General features: G+C 44.9%; 1 protein-coding gene across 1 annotated transcript in view; it reads right to left on the reverse strand.

The window, feature by feature from the left end:
• DYNC1H1 (dynein cytoplasmic 1 heavy chain 1) overlaps positions 1-12,527 on the reverse strand; it is a 74,689-nt gene extending 62,162 nt beyond the window's left edge. Inside the window, exons 1-7 of the mRNA XM_056852067.1 lie at positions 12,263-12,527; positions 4,821-4,908; positions 3,889-4,062; positions 3,200-3,455; positions 2,833-3,019; positions 2,119-2,390; positions 1,567-1,794 (exon numbers count right to left, since the gene is read on the reverse strand). Coding sequence (XP_056708045.1) covers positions 1,567-1,794; positions 2,119-2,390; positions 2,833-3,019; positions 3,200-3,455; positions 3,889-4,062; positions 4,821-4,908; positions 12,263-12,527 — 1,470 coding nt within the window. The remainder of the gene's footprint in view (positions 1-1,566; positions 1,795-2,118; positions 2,391-2,832; positions 3,020-3,199; positions 3,456-3,888; positions 4,063-4,820; positions 4,909-12,262) is intronic.
• Between the last annotated feature and the right edge of the window lie 10,863 nt (positions 12,528-23,390).

The following is a 23,390-nucleotide window of genomic DNA, read 5'->3' on the forward strand; positions in this document are numbered from 1 at the left end:
TTATGTGTTTTTTGTATTTTTAATGTTTTATGTTCTATTTACATTGTAAGACACCCTGAATTCCATAAGGTCGAAAAATGGCTAGTGAATGTGTTAAAAATAATCTCCATTACTGCAGGAGTTTAGTTTCAATTTCCCAAGTTTCATTGATAAAGGTTTTTGTAATACCATTTATCCTGCAACCAGTAGGGGGAGCTTTCACCATTTAAGAAATGCTTTCATTGGTGAATTTAGAACTATTTTTCTGCATTTCATGTAGCCATTAGAGGTGAGCAGTACTGTGCAGTACAAAATCCCCAAGGCAAAAATGCACATGGAAATTATTGGTTAGGGTTATTACATGGATTTCCTGGAATGGGAATACAAACATGGATTCTTGGGAATTATCCCCTCCCCTGAGCAAATCGTCCCTCCCCCTAAGTTTGGGTGCTTATCCAGCAATGCAGCATGTGCTTATGTTTTTCTCTGATTCTACCAATTTTCTGGGCAATGACATTCCTCCCTTCCAATCAGATCTTTGCAAGGGAGTACATAATACTCCCAGCCAATCACCTCTGGAGACAAGCCACTGAGAGCTGGAACCAACTCACTTGAGACCTAAGCGTTTAGTTGACAGGCAACACTAGCTCCCCTGCAGTTTTGGTGTCATTTGTTTGACAAAGCCACTCCAGCTAACCCCCCTCCCCCCAAAAAAGTCCTTCTTTCTTCACTGGGTGAAAGGAAACAAAGAACAGACACAAGGAAGGATGGAAAACGCAGTTTTCAGTAAAAGTAAAAATTGTTTATTGTCAGTTGGTCATTGTAAGAGTGAGAAAATGAAATGAATGCAGATGGTTTTTTAAAAGAATGCCAGTGGCTGGCGCCATTCCCCCCCCCCCAAAAGGAATCAGTGGAGAGAACTGCGCCTGCTCCAAGCGAGCCTATTTCAGGGGTCTGTAAAAATCGAACCCTTTGGTCCAATCCATCTGAAATTTGGGGGGGGGGGTCTTTAGAATAGAGGGGGATCATAACGTTGGAAGAGACCACTAGGGTCATCTAGTCCAAGCCCCTGCACAATGCAGGAAATTCACAACTATCTCCCCCACACACACACCCAGTGACCCCCTACTCCATGCCCAGAAGATGGCCAAGATGCCCTCCCTCTCATGAACTGCCTAAGGTCATAGAATATGACCTTATTCTATGACTATGTTCCATGCACATTTGGGGCCATTATCTTTCTAAACAGCTGCCCCAAACACTCCAATAGATTTCCCACTGAAATAATGGTCCAGAAGTGCCATAACCCGGAAAAAAAAAACATGGATTTGAATCCTGAACCGGCAACATTCTATGGACATCCTCCCTGAACACCAAATACAAAAGTATAATGATTTTTTCCTTGGTGCACACTCCTAGAAGCCAAAACCCAAAGCATTTATGGTCAAAAAAATTTTGTGGCAAGGGAAGAATGGGTTATTCATAGCTTTGACAGACCAGTTACAAACACAGCAGAATTCCATACCCCCATTAAAACAAAGGTGCCAGCCATTATTAATGAGGGCAAAGAGGAGCCAAGGCTGTTACCTGTGGTCTTAAGACTCTCACAATAACAGCTCTCAGCTGCTCATGCTGACGCCTGAATTTCCTCATTTGGTCAAGACGAGCCTGCAGTTTTCTGTGGGCAGGGTTGATACGCCACACCATCTTTAGGTTCTCTTCTCGCTTCCTCTTCACAATGTCTCTCAGCAAGACTTGCAGTTTCTCATATTCATCATCCCAAGTCTGGAAGACTTCAAAACACGCAACCATGACCTGGGGAGTGGGGATGAAAGGTAAAGCGGGATGACAAAAAGAAATCAAACTGAATAACCTGGCCTATCAGTCTCAGTGCATTGTGGGTACCTACTACAGGTCAATGTTAAGGGACACTCCTCCCAAACTTTGCCTTTTTAAATGATAGCTAGGTAATATTATCATATAGCTCCATCCTTTATGACCAGGTGTGGGTTCTTCTAGTTTAAGGCTTCCAGGAACTGGGAGGACTCTGATGCAGCTTACAGGATGGAGGTATTCCTCCCAAAGGTTTTGCTCAGTGTTCACACTCATTCACCCTGTATACATCTGACAAAGACTCACCTTCTCAAATTCTTCATAGGCAACATGCATAAGCTTTCGTGTCCCCAGTACTTTGAGAAGCTGGGAGCTTAGGTCTCTTGAGATGGCCTCCACTAGGCGCAGGGCCCTTTGAATAGGGTACTTGGTATTTCTAATTTTTCTCAGATGAGTGAATATCGCCACCAACGCCTGCCTTATTTTGTCCAGCTCAGTCGCAGATAACAGGTCATTCAGGGGGAAGTCTTTCATCAATGGATTGTAGTCATTCACAGTCTCCAAAGCCTGTTTTAGACCTAGATAAGGGAACAAATAAGAGTGGTAAGCTGCAGTACTGCAGTCAAAAGCTCTGCTTATGACCTGAGTTCGATCCCAACAGAAGTCGGTTTCAGGCAGCCGGCTCAAGGTTGACTCAGCCTTCCATCCTTCCGAGGTTGGTAAAATGAGTACCCAAGCTTGCTGCTGGGGGTAAAGTGTAGACGACTGGGGAAAGCACTGGCAAACCACCCTGTAAACATAGTCTGCCTAGTAAACGTCGGGATGTGACGTCACCCCATGGGTCAGGAATGACCTGGTGCTTGCACACTACCTTTACCTTTTTAAGGGAACAAACCAGATCCACATCTCCATTGTAAATTACTTCTGAGTTTTCGATAAACAAACTGTCCATTCATTCCAACACTACCAAGTGTTAAAGCTCTGCCAATCATATTTCTGAACAGCTCTATAAGAACTTACCTGTGTCTGTATCAAAACTAACAGTGGCGTGAAAGCGCTTGCCATGTTTCAGGATATCCAATGTTAAGAGGACTTCAGGGCTTTCACGCTTCTCCTGAATTCGATAGAGGGCACGTTCCAAGTTCAGCCAGAAGCTGATTTCTTGCAGAGCAGTGCCAGACGCAGGGTCCCGATCCAGCTTGGTCACCTTGAACATAAGAATGAAGGCGCTTATCAATGTTTCTACTGTGCAACAAGCACTGTCAAACCAATGAGGCCTAAGTTACTTGTAAGCAACCGAACAGTGAAACAGCAACAACAAAAAAGGGAACATCTATTATCTGAAGGTAACATTAAAATTAATGTTAAATTATCTTTACAGTCATACCTTTTGGATTTCTCTAATCCAGCGGTTAACGCCAGACTGCAGTTGGTTGAGAAAAGTCGGGTCCTCGACTTTATCACCGAAATCAGTGACCTTTGGCTTTTCTCCACGCTCATAGCACTGCTTGGCAACATTGGTAATAATTGGATGAATCGGCAAACTGATCTCTGGTATTTCGATGTTCTGCTGCAGATGCAGGAGTCCCATTTCAAGTTCTGCAATTTTCTTCTCAACTGAAGGAGCCATTTTATCTCCATCCCTGAGGAAGTGACAAATAAAAATTCAACTAAAAAACAGCGCTGCTTACAAAACGGTGCCTACAGTTTGACCTCCCTCCTTCCCAGGTGTTACCATGTGAAGTAAAACAGCATCCCAAGGGACTTCTACTGTGTGAGATTTTAAAGGTCTCTCCTTTCAGCTCCAGTATATCACACTATCAATCAAGCTACTCCCCCCAAACTCTGGGGACCTTTAGGAATAGCTTCAGATACAGAATGAAAGCTGCAACCAGACAGTACCTGGACACAGCCCTGATCCACATATTAATTTTTTAAAACTTGAACACAGAGCTCTTAGGATCCTGAGCTTAGGATCCTGACAATATGTTTCCCAAGCAGAGTCCCTCTCACCCGCCCTTTATTCCTGCAGGTGCGTGAGAGCCAGAATTAGCATAAATCAAAGCAATTAAGTACCTGTCTGCTTTGCCAGACTCTCTGATGTACGACTTGAAAAAGGGAGCAACGGCATTGCTAATGAAGGAATGCAAGGTTTCATAAGGAGAGTCTTCGCTGAGGGAGAGAACTCTGAGCTGCGAGGAGACAGGCTTGTCTGCATCAATCACCGGTGTTCGTTTAATGAATGCCAAACTGGAGAACAATCAAAGAAACATTAGTAATAAGCTGCTGAACCATTTAATACGAGAAGACAGGAGAAGACATATAGGTTAGCACTAGTTAACTGTGCAGCTTGAAAGCAAGACTCTACGAGTGTATTAAAGTTTCAGTTATTTCAATGTTTTAATAAATCAGATATTTTTAGAAAAATAAAAAAATAACCTAAAATTCTTTGGCTGTTCTAAATAAAAAAACAATTAAAGGAGCTGGTGCAGAGAGGCTGGTGCTGTGATCCCAGAGACACCTGGTTCAAGCCTCACATCAGTTACAGTCTCATCAGGTGCCCTTAGAATGGTTTGCCTATCTCGGACCCAGTCCCCCACTCGCAATTTGGAATGGTAGTACTGGCTCATTTTACGGAGCTGTTGAGAAGAACACAGTGATTGAACTGCTTTGCATAGTAACACCAAAAATTTACTAATGCTAAGGATTATTTAAGTAATATCCAAAGTGACACTTCTGTGTGTATCAGTATGTAGTACAAGGTTTCTGTGAAGGATTATTTAAGAGCACATTATTCTCCTATACCTGCAAATACAACTTGATCTGTATCCTCTGTCCTAACAATATCAGTGAAAAAGCAGCCATTTGTAAAATGATCATAAACTGAGCATTATAATAAAGCATTACTTTTTCTAAAAACCTGTTGGTGAGAGCAGCAAAAAAAGGCAAGAGTTCTAGCTGTATAGCCTACAGGATCAGATCTTCAGGCACTGTAAGACTTGACTCACCTGTTTGATTTCATCCCATAATGAATGTCTGTGCTTATGCCATAGGAAATAAATTCCTTTTCTTCCTCTCCTTCATCACCAACGTCCTCTGTAAAAAAAAGGAAGAAATCTTGCTAGCATCAGTTTGAAGAATTTGGCCCCATCTACTGCTGACACAATATTCATATCAACAGGAAGACCTTTCCATTACTCAAAGGGACATACTTGACTATTCTCCTGAAGAGTTCTATTTGACGTTGGCTTGGATCTGAGCTACAGAAGGAGTTATGGAGAAGAAACCCCACCCTGTTGCAGTCCCCTGCACCCGCACCCCCCCATAAAGCCAATCCTGAGGATTGCGATGATGGAGTTTGCAGTTGGAATGGGCAGCCAAGAAAAATCACTTCCTTTCCTGTGCAAGCACAACCACCCTTCTGCTCCAAAAGAGATGGAGAAGCTTGGATTCAGCCCACTGTTTTTAAAAGGGCAACAGTTGTTTTTTTAAAAATAAATGTTTAAACAATGTCAAGAAATGGTGTTAACACTATTCTTGTTTGAGTTCTCTCCCTCCCCAGCAAACGTGTCAAAATAAAAACATATCACTTTTCACTACGGGGCAGCCAAGAAAAATCACTCCAAGGTAAGTATGTGTGGAATTTCAATTATGGTACTTTATGGTTTGTTTGTTTTTAATAATTGTTGCTTTATACTGTAATTTGCCTTGAGTTCTACAAGATAGAAAAGCTGAGAATAGATATTTTATATAAAATAAATTGCAGCATGTATTTTTCCCCATCAAGTAACAGCTGACTTATGACGACCCCGTAGGGTTTTCAAGGCAAGAGACCTGCGGAGATGGTTTGCCATTGCCTGCCTCCGCATTACTCATCATATATTCTCCAGACAGCATGATCTTAAAAGCTGGGGCTCAGGGAATGTATAGGGACACACATTTACTGTTGCACACAATGAAATATCTTCCTTTCTCTGGATGTGATTCCACATTCAGTATCCTAGGCATGGATGATGAACAAAGATCAGTTCCTACTGGAGATTCTTAAACATGGACGCCAGCCAAGGAAGACCTGCAGAATCTATTGTTAATGCTGAAAGGCACACAACAAAAATAAGCCCTGAAAGCAACTTCATTTGCCTTGAGTGCCTTTAGCAATTACATCAAAAAAACAAAGGATTAGACAGAGTGGAAGCGCATCGTTTAGGGTGAGTGGTGATTCGGAGGATGTCGTCACTGCTTTGGCAGACAACTGCAGTAATGAAACCACTGCAATGCAGCACAGTGAAGCTTCCACTGGAGAGGCACACCCAGAAGGGGGAAACAGAAAGGGAAAGTGTGCTAGATAATGCTACATTCTGGTCTCTGCAGGCGTATATATCTATCTTCCTTCCCAGGAAAGAGTGACTAGTTGGACCTCCTACAAAGCCCCAGACACAATGTATATTAAAAAGTCTTTGTGGAAACTAGCAGCAATGTAACTCAATATAACTCTAGTAGCAAAAACGGAAGGTTTATACAAAATTGTACACACGCAAAAAGGCTACTACCCACTTGAACACATCTATTCACAACAATCCTACAGTGTTCTGTTAAGCTTTAAATCCTAGGGAACATGGAAATAACTCTGAGTTATAAGCCAAGCTGAACTCAAACCTCTCCTTTAAGCATACCATTTCTAAGAACAATTTATTTATGCCAATGACTCTGCACTAATAACTGGGATGCCTCATACTGCAGTGTGCCATTTTGAGCAGGGTGTCAGTAAGACTTAATGGGCAGCTTATCTAAATCTGAAATGCCAGTAACAACTACATTTAACTTCAAGAAAGTTTCAAAGCTCAATATAGCAGGTGGTTTATTTAAAGTTCATTCCAGGACTGTTTCATCTTGTTTAACTAAAAATTGTGAGACACAGGGAAGTTCTTCTAGGACCCCAAAATACTGTGTTTGTGGTTCATGAACTTCAATATCTAGACTTGCAGTTTATTTTAGGGACAATAGAACTAGCTTTTGTTTGGGACAGTTAAAATTACATTGCATATAGCGTTAAGGCGGCTGGCCTGTAACAGTCTAAAAGCCAGCAGAACTTGGCAAGTGGCCCAGGTTATCTTTGCTGTATGATTCCTGGACACAGACACGCCCTTTCACAAATTTTTAGTGTGTGGATAATGGAAAAAGCCTCCAGTGTTAACAATGTTAAGAAATGTGTGCAGCGTGATAGAGTAATTGCTAACATAATATCCTTCAGAAAATGTATAGTTCAAATAACGTTTAGGAGAAAGTTGTCGCCTCTAGCATTAGAATCTACTTCACACAAATAAGGCAAAAACCCAGTCTCTCTCTCAGCATTTCCCTCCACTTGCTGCCACCAAGCAAACTTACCTGTATGCCTGGTAATCAGTTCAAATATCTCATCTATTTTGTCACAGGCAATGAAAATGCAACAGTAACAAAATACGGACGCAGAAAAAGTCTGCAGGATGGAAAATAAGCAATTTGATATGCCAAATGGAAATAAGCGCCATACGTTTTTTAAAAAAATCATTTCATGGGATGTGAGGGAGATCTGGCTGCAACATCTGTCACCCCACTGACCGCCAGGGTTGATTTGGCTGATCTGGCTGACCGAGCGGGTGTCCCCTACCTCCCTCACCGCTCCATGTGTGTCCTTCCCGAAGCTGCGTGCTCGGTGGAAGAGGACGACCATCCCAGATAGGAGTGTACTGTTCTTCGGTCAAGGGTAACTCAATTCATGATGAAAAAGAATGCAATCTTTATAGAATGGGTCAGACACTATTGTGCAAAATCCTCAGATGTAAGATTCTATGTATAAGCTAGACCAGTGGCTCTCACACATGAAGCTGCCTTATACTGAATCAAACCCTTGGTCCATCAAAGACAGTATTGTCTACTCAGACTAGCAGCAGCTCTCCAGGGTCTCAGGCTGAGGTCTTTCACATCACCTACTTGCCTTTAACTGGAGATGCTGGGGATTGAACCTGGGACAGTCTGCATGCCAAGCAGATGTTCTGCCACTGAGCTATGGCCTTTCCTCTCCAGCTAGACAAAGAAATCCCAGAGTTTCTTGAGAGCCTCTCAGGGGGTTCTTCAGTGAGAAGAACAGCAACAGCAGGCAAACCTCCCCGAAAGACAGGTTGTCCACTGCTACCGAGCTTCCTCAGTGATGCACAACCACCACGAAGGAGCACTGGCTTGTCCTAGGTCACACACCTCAGTTTCAGAGAAGCAAAGGTGAGGCCTAGCAGCAGCCCACTAACTTCCAGCATGGAAGTAAAGAGACATAGAAAAGATCCCTTGACATGTGGAAGCCTGAGAAGCAAACTGAAAGTAACTTGCAGCCATCTATAACAGGTGCTTATTATTTCAGTTTGCAGTTTAGTTTACCTAATCTTTATGGTCACACTGATGATGTAGAGAAAGTATCAGATACACAGGAAAACTGACTGGAATAAGCAAGTACTGCAGCTATACGTGCTGAGGATTTTTCCCACTGAAAGTGCTTGCAAGCTAGGAAGCCATTGTTAACTGCAGCTTTCCAGTACATGCACAATACTTGCTTTCCACAAATGGTAATGTAGAACTGCCTTCTACAAATGCATTTATACAAAGTAGCCCCTATATAACCTTTGTTCTGATCTAGATAGCCCAAGGTAGCCTGGTATAATCAGAGCCAGGAAACTAAACAGGGCCAACCCTGGTCAGTACTTGGATGGGAGACCACCAAGGCATATCAGGGTATCTACACAGAGGCAGGCAATGGCAAACCTCCTCTGAATGTCTCTTGCCTGGAAACCCTGTAAGTTGGCTGCGACTTGACGGCAATCAATCAATCAATAATAACTTTTCCAAAGACAGACAGGGGGAGGGGCAGCCAGCCATCAACATTGCTGTTGTGCTTCCATCTCTGGTGGGTAAAAAAAAGACAGCAGGTGCATATTCCAAATGCTTTCTCCACATATTACCAGAAAACATTTGCTCATAAGTGTTGCGGGTTCAGCGAGGGTGGGTGTTGAATTCAGCAAGCAGCAGGAGCTGCTTCCTCAGTCTGCTGAGAGAACCATGTGAGGTAAACAAAAACAAAACAATTCTCTCATTCATGCAAGCCAAGGAATAGCTGCTGAAGGCAAAATCTGGCCCTCCAAGAGATACTGCCACCTCCTTGCCAATCCAGAGAACTGCAGACACCGGGGTAGCATAAATGGAGCTCACCCTCCTCCACCAACCCTGTGAGGCAGCCAGACTGCAGGAGAATCACTGGCTTCTGGTCACCCGGCAACCATCCCTAACTAGGATCTGGGAGATCTGGGTACAAATCTCCATTCTGCCATAAAGGCTTGCAGGCTGCTATTGGTAGGGCTGCCAACTTCCAAGTGGAGGCTGGAGATTTCCTGGCATTACAACTGATCTCCAGACTACATAAATCGCTTATTTATTATTTAAAGCATTTATTTCACTTCTCCTGAAGAAAATAGCTGCTTTGGAAGATGGACTGCATGGCGTCAGAACTTACCAAGGTCCCTCCCCTTCCTCAATTCCACTCACCCAGGCTCCACCCTCCCATCTCCAGGTATTTCCAAACCCAGGGTTGGCAACCCTATCAAGCCCAGTTACTCTCTGTCTCCTCCCTCACAGGGCTGGTGTCAGGAAGGATACAACAGAAAGAGGGAAACAGTATACGCCACTCTGAGCTCCTTGGTAGAAGAACAGGAGAAAAATATAAATATATTAATAATGAGGATGATGGTAATGACTTGGAATCAAGGGTCTTCCTGATCCTGTTCCAACCTGTCTTATTCCCAATGCTAATTTCTCCAAGTCTACTACTCCTCTGCACATCACATCTAGCCCAACAAGCCAGGTCCCTCTTCACTACCGGCGGGGTTTTTTTTTGAGGGGGGGGCAGAGCCTGAGGAGGGCGGGGTTTGGGGAGGGACTTCAATGCCATAGAGTCCAATTGCCTAAGTGGCCATTTTCTCCGGGTGAACAGACCTCTATCAGCTGGAGATCAGTTGTAATAGCAGATCTCCAGTTAGTACCTGGAGGTTGGCAACCCTACCACCCCTGCTAATGTCATTTACTTGCTTTTGACATTTACATTGCCATTGTGTGTCTAATTCACTCTTCTCTACTTAAGGATAGATGGGACTCACATTCTAGCTGTATCTGAAAAAGTGAGTGGTGGCTCATGAAAGCTCATACCATGCCAGAAATTTTGTTTGTCTTTAAGGTGCTGCTGGACTCCTTCTCTTTTCTACTGCTAGTGACAGACTAACATGGCTACCCTTCATGATCATAGCATTGGAAGGGACCACCAGGGTCATTTAGTCCAACCCTCTGCACAATGCAGGGACTCCCAAACCACCTCCCCCCCACAAACACCCAATGACCCATACTCCATGCCCAGAAGATGGCCGATGCCCTCCCTCTCATGAACTGCCTACGGTCATAGAATCAGCATTGCTGACAGATGGCCATCTCTGTGTGTTAAGAGCCATCAAGTCACTTCCGACTCATGGCGACCCTATGAATCCCCCAAAATGTCCTATCCTTAACAGCCTTGCTCAGATCTTGCAAATTGAGGGCTGTGGCTTCCTTGATTGAGTCAATCCATCTCTTGTTGGGTCTTCCTCTTTTCCTGCTGTCCTCAACTTTTCCTAGCATGACTGTCTTTTCTAGTGACTCTTGTCTTCTCATAATGTGATCAAAATGCGATAGCCTCGGATTAGTCATTTTAGCTTCTAGGGTCAGTTCAGGCTTGATTTGATCTATAACCCACTGATTTGTTTTTGGGCGGTCCACGGTATCCGTAACACTCTCCTCCAACACCACATTTCACTTTCTTCAATGTCCAGCTTTCACATCTAGGTAAAGGTCCCCTTGTGCAGGCAACTGGTCCTTCCTGAGCCATGGGGTGACGTCACATCCTGACGTTTCCAAGGCAGACTTTGTTTGCGGGGTGGTTTGCCAGTGCCTTCCCCAGTCATCTTCCCTTTACCCCCAGCAAGCTGGGTCCTCATTTCACACACCTTGGGAGGCTGAGTCGACCTTGAGCCGGCTACCTGAAACCGATTTCCGTTGGGATCGAACGCACGTCGTGAGCAGAGCTTGGACTGCAGTACTGCAGCTTACCACTCTATGCCACGGGGCTCCACATCCAGCCTCTTCTTAAAAACCTCCAGGGAAAGGAGAGCTCAGCACCTCCCGAGGAAGCCTGTTCCATTGAGGAACTGCTGTAACTGGTTAGCAAACCGCAACGCCCAGCCTCAATCCACCTCCCAGATGGCAAAAAGGTTAATTATAATTTTTTTTCAAATTTTCCTCATTTAACATATCAACAGAAACGGTATCCAATACTAAAAATAATTAAAAAAGGTAAAGGTCCCGTGTGCAAGCACCGGGTCATTCCTGACCCATGGGGTGACATCACATCCTGATGTTTACTAGGCAGACTTTGTTTATGGGTGGTTTGCAGGTGCCTTCCCCAGTCATCTTCCCTTTACCCCCAGCAAGCTGGATCCTCATCTTACCGACCTCGGAAGGCTGGAAGGCTGAGTCGACCTTGACCCGGCTACCTGAAACCGACTTCCGTCGGGATCGAACTCAGGTCGTGAGCAGAGCTTTTGACTGCAGCACTGCAGCTTACCACTCTGCGCCACGGGGCTCCTACTAAAGGTAATAGCAATAATAAAAAGAAAAACAAGCAGTATCACTAATTTAACAATAGAATGACTTCCCCCTCTCCCATCTACAAATGAATTGTGTAAGCTTTTTGCTAACGGAGCTAATCCCAATACTATTTTAATTAACCTGTTCGTATCCTATCCCAGGAGCCCTGTGGCGCAGAGTGGTAAGCTGCAGTACTGCAGTCCAAGCTCTGCTCACGACCTGAGTTCGATCCCGACGGAAGTCGGTTTCAGGTAGCCGGCTCAAGGTTGACTCAGCCTTCCATCCTTCCGAGGTTGGTGAAATGAGTACCCAGCTTGCTGGGGGTAAAGGGAAGATGACTGGGGAAGGCACTGGCAAACCACCCCGTAAACAAAGTCTGCCTTGGAAACGTCGGGATGTGACGTCACCCCATGGGTCAGGAATGACCCGGGGCTTGCACAGGGGACTACCTTTACCTTTTATCCTATCCCACATTATTAAATCGAAACCTAACATAAACTTAATATAAAGTATGAATAAGGGATTCGTCGAAAAGGTTCCTCCTCTGCCCCGCCCCACAAGGCGGGCGGCGGGAACAGGCCCGCTCCCTCCATCCCTGTCAGAGACAAAGCGGCGGCCATTTTGACAGCCTCCTTCCCAAGCGGCCCCGCCCCTCCCCCCCGAGGGCGAGGTCCGGCTTCGCTCCCCCGCCCCCCACCCTCGTGACGCGGGCGTCAACCGCCCCCGCCGGCTCGGGCCCGCTCGCCCCACGCAGACTGACCCTTGAGGGTGGAGCGCTCGACCAGCACGGCGTGGACCTGCGGGTCCGAGAGGAACTTGCGCATCTGCTCCACGGCCCCTTTTTCCTCCAGCGCCGCTTCCAGGGCGGCCGTCGCCTCCCCGCCGTCCTCCAGCAGCAGCGGCACCAGCTTGCGCAGGTGCTTCTGCAGCACCGACACGTCGGCCACATTCTGCACCGCGGAGCCGGTCACTTCCAGGCCGCCGTCCTCCCCTCCGCCGCCGCCGCCGCCCCCCGTATCGGACATGGCTGGCGGATTCCCCGCCCGCCCGGCAGAGACCCAGTCGCTTCTTCGGCTCTTCCCGCTGCCGACTTCTGTGACTGAGCGCTGGACGCGCCGCCCCCCGCCCTGCTGTTCTTTAGTCGCCGCCTCTCGCCGGGAAGCCCCGCCGCGGAGAATCCTGGGAAGTGTAGTCTGGAATGAAGCCCTCTTCGGACGACCCGATTAAAAAAGAAACGAGGACTACAAATCCCAGCATGCACAGGAAAGCCTGCAAGGGAGGATGACGGGAATGGTAGTTCGCCCCCTCGTGGAAAAAAATACTACCAATACTTTGTTTTAACTTTTTTTTTTTAATTGTGCGTTTATAAATAAAACCGCCACAGTACTTTACAGGATGTGTGTGTGTTAAGTGCCGTCAAGTCGCTTCCGACTCATGGCGACCCGATGAATCAAAGTCCTCCAAAATGTCCTATCTTTGACAGCCTTGCTCAGGTCTTGCAAATGGAAGGCCGTGGCTTCCTTGATTGAGTGAATCCATCTCTTGTTGGGTCTTCCTCTTTTCCTGCTGCCCTCAACTTTTCCCAGCATGACTGTCTTTTCCAGTGACTCTTGTCGTCTCGTGATGTGACCAAAATACAACAGCTTCGGTTTAGTCATTTTAGCTTCTAGGGTCAGTTCAGGCTTGATTTGATCTATAACCCACTGATTTGTTTTTTTGGCAGTCCACGGAATCCATAACACTCTCCTCCAACACCACATTTCAAAGGAATCTATTTTCTTCCTATCAGCTTTCTTCACTGCCCAGCTTTCACACCCATACATCGTTATAGGAAATCCGATGGCATGAATTAATCTAGTCTTGGTGGCCAAGACTTTACAGGATAAACCGATAGAATTAAGGATTAATTCCTAAAAAGGTAAAGGTCCCCTGTGCAAGCACCAGGTCATTCCTGACCCATGGGGTGACATCACATCCCAACGTTTACTAGGCAGACTTTGTTTACGGGGTGGTTTCCCCAGTCATCTTCCCTTTACCCCCAGCAAGCTGGGTACTCAATTTCCCGACCTCGGAAGGATGGAAGGCTGAGTCAACGTTGAACCGGCTACCTGAAACCGACTTCCGTTGGGATCGAACTCAGGTCGTGAGCACAACTTGGACTGCAGTACTACAGCTTACCACTGTGCGCCATGGGGGTCTTTGTTTAATTAATGCCTAGCGAAACGAATATAATTTATTTCCAAGAAACGGTGACACGTTAATTGCAATTCTAGATGGGTATCTGACCAAACTGCAATTCCAGATGGGTATCTGACTAAACTGAGGCTAAACAGACCCTAGAAGATAAAATGACTAAATTGAGGCTATTGTATTTTGGTCTCATTATGAGAAGACAAAGAGTCACTGGAAAAGACAATCATGCTAGGAAAAGTTGAGGGCAGTAAGAAAAGAGGAAGACCCAACAAGAGATGGATAGGCTCAATCAAGGAAGCCACGGCCCTCAGTTTGCAAGATCTGAGCAAGGCTGTCAAAGACAGGACATTTTGGAGGACTTTGATTCATAGGGTCGCCATGAGTCGGAAGCGACTTGATGGCACTTAACACATACACATACACACATCTGACCAAGTCAGTTTTGACTCATGAAAGCTTATGCCCTGGGAAATTGTGTTGGTCTCTGCAGAGCTATTGAATTCAGATTTTCTTCTGCTGCTGCACACCAACACGGCTATCCACTTGAAACTAATTCCAGATGGGTAGCCCTGACTGCACCTTCTACCACCAGCAGCCAATAAAATAGAGGTCCAGTGCCACTTTAGAGATTAAAATAATTTATTCCAGCATAAATTCTGGTAAACCAGATACATGAAGTGTACATACATAAGGTCAAGGAATTTATAGTAAAATCTGTAAACAACAGAAAAGCCAAAGGAAATTTGTGCGTTATTTAATATGCATCCATTGACCTTATCGATGTTATACGTCTGATGAAACGAGCTCAGCCTCTGACTCATCAGATTTCGGGCAGGAATGAACCGTAATACTTTAATCCACCTTCTCTGCAAACCAAACTACCTGTCTCGTGTGCGTTTAGTGTGTGATAACAGTGCATCTTGGGAGATGTCCTTTTATCCCATTTAGGGAGGGGAAACTACCCGTTCAACAATGCATCGCAATTGCATGAGGCCAGTAGGACTAGCAAATGGCAGGGCGATTTGACGACCTCGCTGCAAGGGAGCGGCCGTTCTCCGTGCCCTTGTTGTCTTCAGTTTTGTGTTGCAAAGCCTTTCTCCGTATCGTTGCTGCTGTATTACCCTTGCCACCGTGCCTGACTGGCAAACATGTTGAAAAGAAACTAACCCCCCCCCATACGATGGAGCCAGACCTACGGTATTTCAGAGTAAGAAAATTAAAGAGGTGTTACAGCCATTTGTTGGAATTTGTGTTTTCTAACAATTGTAACCGTTTTATTGCCTCTTGCTGAAAGAAGGTGGGTGTAACTGCATAGCAGCAACATTTCAAACAGCACCACATTTAACCTACCCCCAGACCGGACTAGGACTTGACACCACAGGCTTAACAGTTTTTTTTCTTTCCCTATCTTTTATAAATCCTTATTTGTTGTAACATTCATTCTGAAAAATTCTCTGTAACTTGGAAGCTGGCACCCTATTTGTACCATTCTATTTGAAAGTGTTATGTGGATTGTATTCTCAGGAGGTGGTGGACTCTCCTTCCCTGGAGGTTTTTAAGCAGAGGCTGGATGACCATCTGTCAGCAGTGCTGATTCTACGACCGTAGGCAGCTCATGAGAGGGCTCATCAGAACTGATGGCTCATCTTGGCCATCTTCTGGGCATGGTCACTGGGTGTGTGTGTGGGGAGGTAGTTGTGACCAAAAGACATTTGACTTTCAGTCTGAATTTGCTAACGGTCTAGAGCAGGGGTCCCCAACATGGTGCCCGTGGGGTGCGTCCCAAGTGTTTTTAGAAAGTGGGCAGGGACAACTGGGGCTTCTGCCCAGCAAGATGGATAGCCAGGTCCCTCTTCGCCACCGGCAGCAAGTTTTTTGGGTGGAGCCTGAGGAGGGTGGGGTTTGGGGAAGGGAGGAACTTCCATGCCATAGAGTCCAATTGCCAAAGTGACCATTTTCTCCAGGTGAACTGATCTCTATCAGCTGGAGTCTGGAGATCATGTGTACAGTCCTTATATCCCTCAGACATTAGATTTACGCTGCTCAAAATCAACGGATCAAGGAGCTTCTAAGGGAAAAAGGAAAGGAGATCATGTGTAATAGCAGGAGATCTCCAGCTATTACTTGGAGGTTGGCAAGCTTACCAGCAAGGCTTCTGATTGGTCAGTGGAGATTTTGATTGGTGTAACTTTGCTGTTGGCAGCAGCTGCCAGCACAGCACAAGGATATTCACTGTGTGACTGAAGGTAAGCTGTGGCCACCATTTTGTGGCTGCACTCACTACACTGGGTCCGATTTCCTAACGTTCTTGCAGGCTCAAAAAGGTGGGGGACCCCTTGTCTAGAGCATGTGTTGTGTATATAGTAGGAGTCAGTGTTGGACTAGGTCAGGGGTCCACAAACTCTTTGAGCCTGAAGAATTCTGCCACAAGGTGGTGGCTGCCAAGGGAGGCGGAGTAACACACACGAAGGAAGCCCAAGGGCAAAGGGAGTAATTTTTTAAAAACCTGGGAAAGAGGAGTGCGAGAGAGAATAAAACCAATAAAAACACTGTGGTGGCAGCTGCCCCCCCTCCAATGTTATTTTAATCTGCACAGTAAATGAGAAGCCCAGCTGGGCAGCAGCCCCACCTGGCCCACCCACTTTCTAAAAACAGTTGGTGGGTACCACGGATGCCTTGCTGGGACCCTGGACTGGGACCTAGAAGCCCCAGGTTCAAATCTCAACTCTGCTACGGAGGGTGACCATGAGCAAGTGACTCTGGCTTGGCTTAACTTCCTCACAGGACTGCTGTTGTGAGGCTAAACTAGAGGAGAATGATGTTATAAGCCACTTTGGGTCCTAATTGGAAAGAAAAGCGGTGTATAAGTATTGAAATAAATAAAAGTAATTAAAAAAATACCGAGAAATCCAGGGTTCTCAGGACTTTCAGAATTTAAAACAGAATTGGGGGCAAAGCCCAAAGGGGATCACGTGGAAGAAGAGTGGATCAAGCTGGTGTGGTGATAGATTACATGTTGGAGTTGAACCAGTGGGATAAAATCCTCAATCAGTCATAACATTTCTTTGGGATGCGGTGGGGGAGTGGTGGACCTGCCTGGAAGGGGGGGAAAGCAGCCTGTCCCTTTAATGGGATGTTATCTACCAGATGTTGTTTACCTCTCTGCCATGAAAAGCTTCAGTTGTCTATTTGCATGAATTAAGCCTCTATTAAAGTGACAGAACATGTTTTCCTTCAGGCAGTTGGTAGTCCTAGAAACAGAGAGAACCTTGTTAGCTACACTTTAATAGCAAGTTTAAGAAAAAAAAAATTATTGCTTGGGCATGTCCTACAATATCAGGTGTTAGAAGGTAGCTCTATACAGTTTATAGGGCCACAACTCCCAAGTTCTAATCAAACTCATCACATAATTGGAAGGGATTCGAGCCAAATGCCAGCTGGCTTTGTGTGTAGGAGTGGGGAAACAAATCCAGTTCACCAGATTAGCCTACGCCGCTCATGTGGAGGGGTGGGGAATCAAACCCGGTTCTCCTGGTCAGAGTCTACCGCTCCAAACCACTGCTCTTAACCACTACACCACGCTGGCTCCATGCCCACAGGCACTGTTCTCTCTGCTGAAATCTTTTGTTTTGGAAGTAAGAATGAAAACTAGTTCAATTTGATATCAGAATTAACTGTGATGACTGTATTAGGATTGGACCTCCTTGGTGCTGCCCAACCACTTAAAGAGTTCCTAGGGCTGAGTTATTGGATCCCAGCAACCAATCCATTCATTTTCCGGTTAATGCTTTGGAGGTGATGTGGAAGATAGGTGATTGCAGATGGTGGCAACTCTTTGGGCTTCCACCCTTGCGAAGTGAGGGAAGCCGATTCCTTCTGGAGATGGAGAATCCCTAACCCTAGAACACTGAGGGGTTGCTGTGTTCATGTTAGCCCAGTGGACACAAGGAGAGCTCAGCCTCTGTCCTTACAAAGGACTCTTGGACCCCAGTTTGAGAAATATTGAAGTAGGAACAGGCTACCGTCCAAATAATAAACAGGCTGGATGTATTGTATTATGTGTTTCACAGCAGGAATGGGGGCTGTGGTGTATTGGGACTCTATCCTAAGCAAGGCCCTGAAACAATTTATCATGACATATCTGCAAGGCCACATCTCCTGTGCTCCGCCACAACGGCTTCATTTATTTGAGGTAAGCCTTTTGAGGGTGAAGAAAGAGGACAGGAAGAAAGTAGATTCCTTTGAAATGTGGTGTTGGAGAAGAGTTTTCCGGATACTGTGGACCGCCAAAAAGATGAATCAGTGGGTTCTAGATCAATCAAGCCTGAACTCTCCCCTAGAAGCTAAAATTACAAAACTGAGGCTATTGTACTTTGGTCACATTATGAGAAGACAAGTGTGTGTGTGTTAAGTGCCGTCAAGTCACTTCCGACTCATGGTGACCCTCTAAATCAATGTCCTCCAAAACACCTTATCCTTAACAGCCTTGCTCAGGTCTTGCCAACTGAGGGGTGTGGCTTCCTTTATAGAGTCAATCCATCTCTTGTTGGGTCTTCCTCTTTTCCTGCTGCCTTCAACTTTTCCTAGCATGATTGTCTTTTCCAGTGACTCTTGTCTTCTCATAATGTGACCAAAGTACGATAACCTCAATTTAGTCATTTTATCTTCTAGGGTCAGTTCGGGCTTGATTTGATCTAGAACCCACTGATTTTTTTATTTTGGCGATCCAGGGAGAAGACAAGAGCCACTGGAAAAGACAATAATGCTAGGAAAAGTTGAAGGCAGCAAAAAAAAGAGGAAGACCCAACATGAGATGGATTGATTCTATAAAAGAAGCCACAGCCCTCAGTTTGCAAGACCTGAGCAAGGCTCTCAATGACTGGACGTTGTGGAGGACATTGATTGATAGGGTTGCCATGAGTCAGACGTGACTTACAGGCACTTAACACACACACTCTGCAACTGAGTAAGATCAGCAAAATACGTGCATTTTCTGTTGAGGCTCCCACCTTGTGGAACAACTTATCTGAGGAGGTGAGAAAGGTTTCCATACTTCTCTCGTATCACAGAATGTGCAAAACAGAAATGTCCAGGAGGGCATTTTTATAAGGGGAAAGGGCTGTGGTTTATTTGCAATGTTTATTATATGCATCGCCTTGCTTTTACTGTACTGTCTTCTATCTCTGTAATCCACTTGCTGTATTGCTTATGGCAGAGGTTCCCAAACTTTGCTCCCAGGAGCACTTGGTGCTCTGCGAAACATATCCTCGAGCTCCATGAAGAGATTAGAAAGAAAAATACTACTGTCATTCGGTTTAGTCTATAGGTGCTAGGTGAAAATTCGTGCTCCGTGATGAATTTCTCTCCTGAAAAGGGATCCATGACTCAAAAAGTTTGGGAAACTCTGGTTGATGGTATGATTGCAGTTTCTAATTCTCTAATCCTGTTTGTAAAGAGCCAGCATGGTGCAGTGGTTAAGGTGTTGGATTAGGATCTGGGAAACCTGGGTTCGAATGCTCGCTCTGCCATGGAAACTTGCTGGATGACCTTGGGCCAGTCACACACTCTGAGCCTCAATCCTGACAAGTATTTGGGTGGGCAACCTCCAAGGAATACCAGGGGGATGGGGACGCAGAGGCAGGCAATGGCAAACCACCTCTAAATGTCTCTTGCCTTGAAAACCCTATGGGGTCACTGTGACTTGACAGCAACTAAAAAATTCTATTGCATTGTTTACTGGATGGCTTATGCTAAGTGAATTTTTTAAAATATATTTTGCAATCTTGATCCTCACTAAGAAAGTCTGGCTATAAATGCAGTAAATAATTTAATGCCTCAGCTGTCTTCCACCATGAAAATTTAAAGCAGTATTTGTGAGAGCCCCATCAGTTCCTCCACCCCACCACTGACCACACCCAGCTCTACAGAACTTCAGCAAAGTTGCTGCAGTTACTTACTTTAATGATATTGTTCATATGGCCAATTCGGCCCTGAACAATGTCACATTGAGATCAAAATAAAAAGGAAGAAAAAAGGAACTATCTAAATAGCCCATAAGGAATTTTTTAAATCTTGATTGACTGGGGGGGGGGGGAGATTTGGCAACTGCCAATGTAATATTAAAATCCACCCCTGCTAAAAGAACCCACAGATTATCCAGTTTAGAGACAGATTCACGAATAAAAGGCTTTATCCATCTTTCTCTAGCTTCGTTTAGCAAGTCACAGCTAAACAAGGAATGCTGAAGAGCGTCTATTTGGCCAGAACCACATTGACATACTCTCTCACAGTACGGTACCCTATTTAAATGACCTATTAACTCCCCTGATGGGATGGAAAGTTGCTGCAGTAAGTTTCTGCAGACCATACCCTGGGGTCTTGAAAAAGGCTCTTGAGAAGTACATGTCCCTGAATATTTTGTGTGGAAGTTACCATAATGATGACTGGGCACCCCATGCCCCTCCCTCACTGTAAGATCAATGCTACACACACAGTAGGGACTGAATAAACACAGTGGGGCTACTCCCAGGCAGGTGTGCATTCGTCTGCAGACCTAATCTCAGCAACATCAAGTGTTCCTGAAGTCTCTTTCTGTGAGTATCAAAATGCGTGACTGAAGGAGTCAGCACTTGCTAACGATACACATGATCAGCAGAGAAATCATCTGCTTACTCACAGCAGAAACGTTTACCCTGTTCAGGACTCTAATGTACTCTAAAGCTCTGTATTAATCTTTTATTTATTGCCTATTCTGCAGCATACGTTTTGCATAATTTCAGCCTAAGGGTGCATATGAGACTTCAGATAAAAACGGCCCAATTCAAGCCTCGTTCAGATAATTACCAAGCTCTGGGATTTGGACAGACTTCAGCTACTGCCAGCAGTAGCTTCCTTTTCCCTGCCTACCAGCCTCCCTGCTGTGCCTTGGCTTTTCCTGTGTTGCTACTTTTTAAAGCAAGTCCAAGAATACCTGCAAGGAATTCTACCATATAAAGGTAAAGGTCCCCTGTGCAAGCACCAGGTCATTCCTGACCCATGGGGTGAAGTCACATCCTGACATTTTCTAGGCAGACTTTGTTTACAGGGTGGTTTTGCCAGTGCCTTTCCCAGTCATCTTCCCTTTACCCCCAGCAAGCTGGGTACTCATTTTACCGACTTCGGAAGGATGGAAGGCTGAGTCAACCTTGAGCCCACTACCTGAAACTGACTTCTGTTGGGATCGAACTCAGGTTGTGAGCAGAGCTTGGACTGCAGTACTGCAGCTTACCACTCTGCGCCACAGGGCTCCTAATTCTACCATACAACTATATTTAAACCTTGGCACCAAAAGCAGTAGGGGGAAAGTCACATCATCTGCCTATTCCAGTACTTTTGCAAGTACATAGTATTTTATTTCAGTCAAACCAGCTTATTACACAAATGTTGAAATCCAAGGCAACATTGTTGGGCACAAGAAGATGCACACCAAATAGGACTGCGCTTTATTTAATGGTTCAGGTTGCTTGCTACCTAACTCGCCTTTAGTTATACACCCATATCGTTAGTTTGTGCAAGTATTATTTCAGATTTATTATTCATTATTCTGTATCTTATAGGTCTCACCCACCACAAGAGAGCCAGTGTGGTGTAGTGGTTAAGAGTGGTGGTTTGGACTTCCGGGTTGGATCGCCCCCCCCGCCGCAAGCACGGAGCCGTGCTCTTGCTGCCTCGCTGCCGCAGGGGCTATTAATTAGCCCCTTGAAGATCCGGCAAGCGGCACCCCTCGGAGTAAGAGGGGATGCAGAGTCGGGTGCTGGTGGCGGACCCGTCATCCGAGCGATAGCCGCTCTGAAATCAGCGGCGGTCGCTCCGACGGGAATCCGCTGAATGGCCAGCGCCATCTTAAAGGAGCAGCAAGAAGAAAGCGAGGTGGGATCCGACTTTTTTTTCACATTTCTTTCAAAATAAAAGTTTCTTTGCACTTAAAAGATTAACTTGGGGTGTGTGGCAGTATTGTTCAAGAAAGACATTACTTACAATCATCTATAGTTCTGTTACGCTCTGTTCTGAGACTTTTGGCTTTTTGCCAGTTGTGTGACGCATTTTAAAAAAAAAAGTTTCTTCATCAAGCAAGAACTTGGAAATAAAAGTAAAGGGTTGGAGAACAATCAAGTGATATGGAATAATACTATCTAAGATGTCATAGTGATTGCTTTCTCTGACTGGGATTCTTCCATCTGAAATAATTTTTGTGTAAATGATCTAAAAGAAAGTTTCTGCCCCCCCCACCCTCCTATTTTTTTTTGGATTACAATTGCCAGCTGTTTAGTCTTCAGCACTCACAGTTTTTCAATGGGAGAAAAAGAGAAACACTCCAAAGACATTCTTAAGGATACAAAATTGGCTGTACAGCTTCCTCAAAGAAGGCCTTCAATAACTCAAATTCCACCTAAACAGATAACGTCTCCAGTTACATCAACATCTGTTATTGCTAAGATGCCTCCAAAAGCAAAGCCAGAAGTAACACTGAATTCTGTTTTTGAACTTTTAACTAAGACTCATCAAGATGTCACAGAAATGAAGCAGGAGTTATCCCAGAATACTGCAACTACATCTCAAAATTCTGCTGCAATAGCTACTCTGCAAGACACAATTTCATCCCTGACTATTAGACAAGACAAAGTTGAAACTAAGCTCAAGAAAAACATACAGGAAATTAAAGAAACCAAGAAGAAGGTGGATACCCTTGAGATGGCAATAACAGCCTCATCTGACAGAGATGAGAGGCAACAAGACCAGATAGCAATGATTGAACTTAAGATAAAGGAATCTTCATTGCGCATACGTGGACTGAAAGAAAAAGTGGAAAATCGGGATTTACGTGGATACCTGACAGCTCTTTTGGTAGATTTCTTACAGGAAACTGAAGAAGTAATTGCAGGGATGATTGTGACAGCCTACAGAATTAATTCTGCATATGCAACCAGAAACAAAGTACCCAGGGATTGCCTGCTTCAATTATTTTCGAGGAGCCATCGGGATTTGATATTAAACACACACTACAAGACACCATTAAAAGTTGGAGATGAGCCTTTGAGACTGATGAAAGAAATACCGGCTAGACTGCTGAGGAAGAGGAAAGATTTTATGGAAATTGTTCAATACTTAAGATTTAATGGAATCCAATTTAGATGGGAATACCCACAAGGTGTATCCTTCACTTTCAAGGCAAAAAGATTCAAATATACAGAAGTCGACAAAGCTGAGCAGTTTCTAAGAAGACATGAGGCAGAATTGGCCAAACCTACTAAATCAAACAAGCAAGTTCCAACCAGAGAATCCACAGAAGAAGAAAAGGCATCTGAAGCAGCTGGAGGTGGAGATTTGCCAATGCCAATGGATTCTGCGGAGGACTCTTCAATTGATGAAGCTGAAGACTAAACAATGGGGGGAAGGGGGGCAATAAATGACATGGTTCTTAATGCTGAATGTGGGTTATAGGATCTAACTGATTTTTGATATGTTACAGGTCTTATCTTGGAATATTAATGGACTGAACTCTCCTAATAAAAGAAGAAAAATATTTTACCAGCTACACAAAAGTAATGCTAACATTATTTGTTTGCAGGAAACTCACATACTCCCAAAAGATATATTTAGATTGGAACATTTAAGGTTGGGTACACTTTTCACGGCGTGTAACAATGTTAGAAAAA

This window comes from Euleptes europaea, chromosome 6 (genome assembly GCF_029931775.1).
Source record: "Euleptes europaea isolate rEulEur1 chromosome 6, rEulEur1.hap1, whole genome shotgun sequence".
NCBI lineage: Eukaryota > Metazoa > Chordata > Lepidosauria > Squamata > Sphaerodactylidae > Euleptes > Euleptes europaea.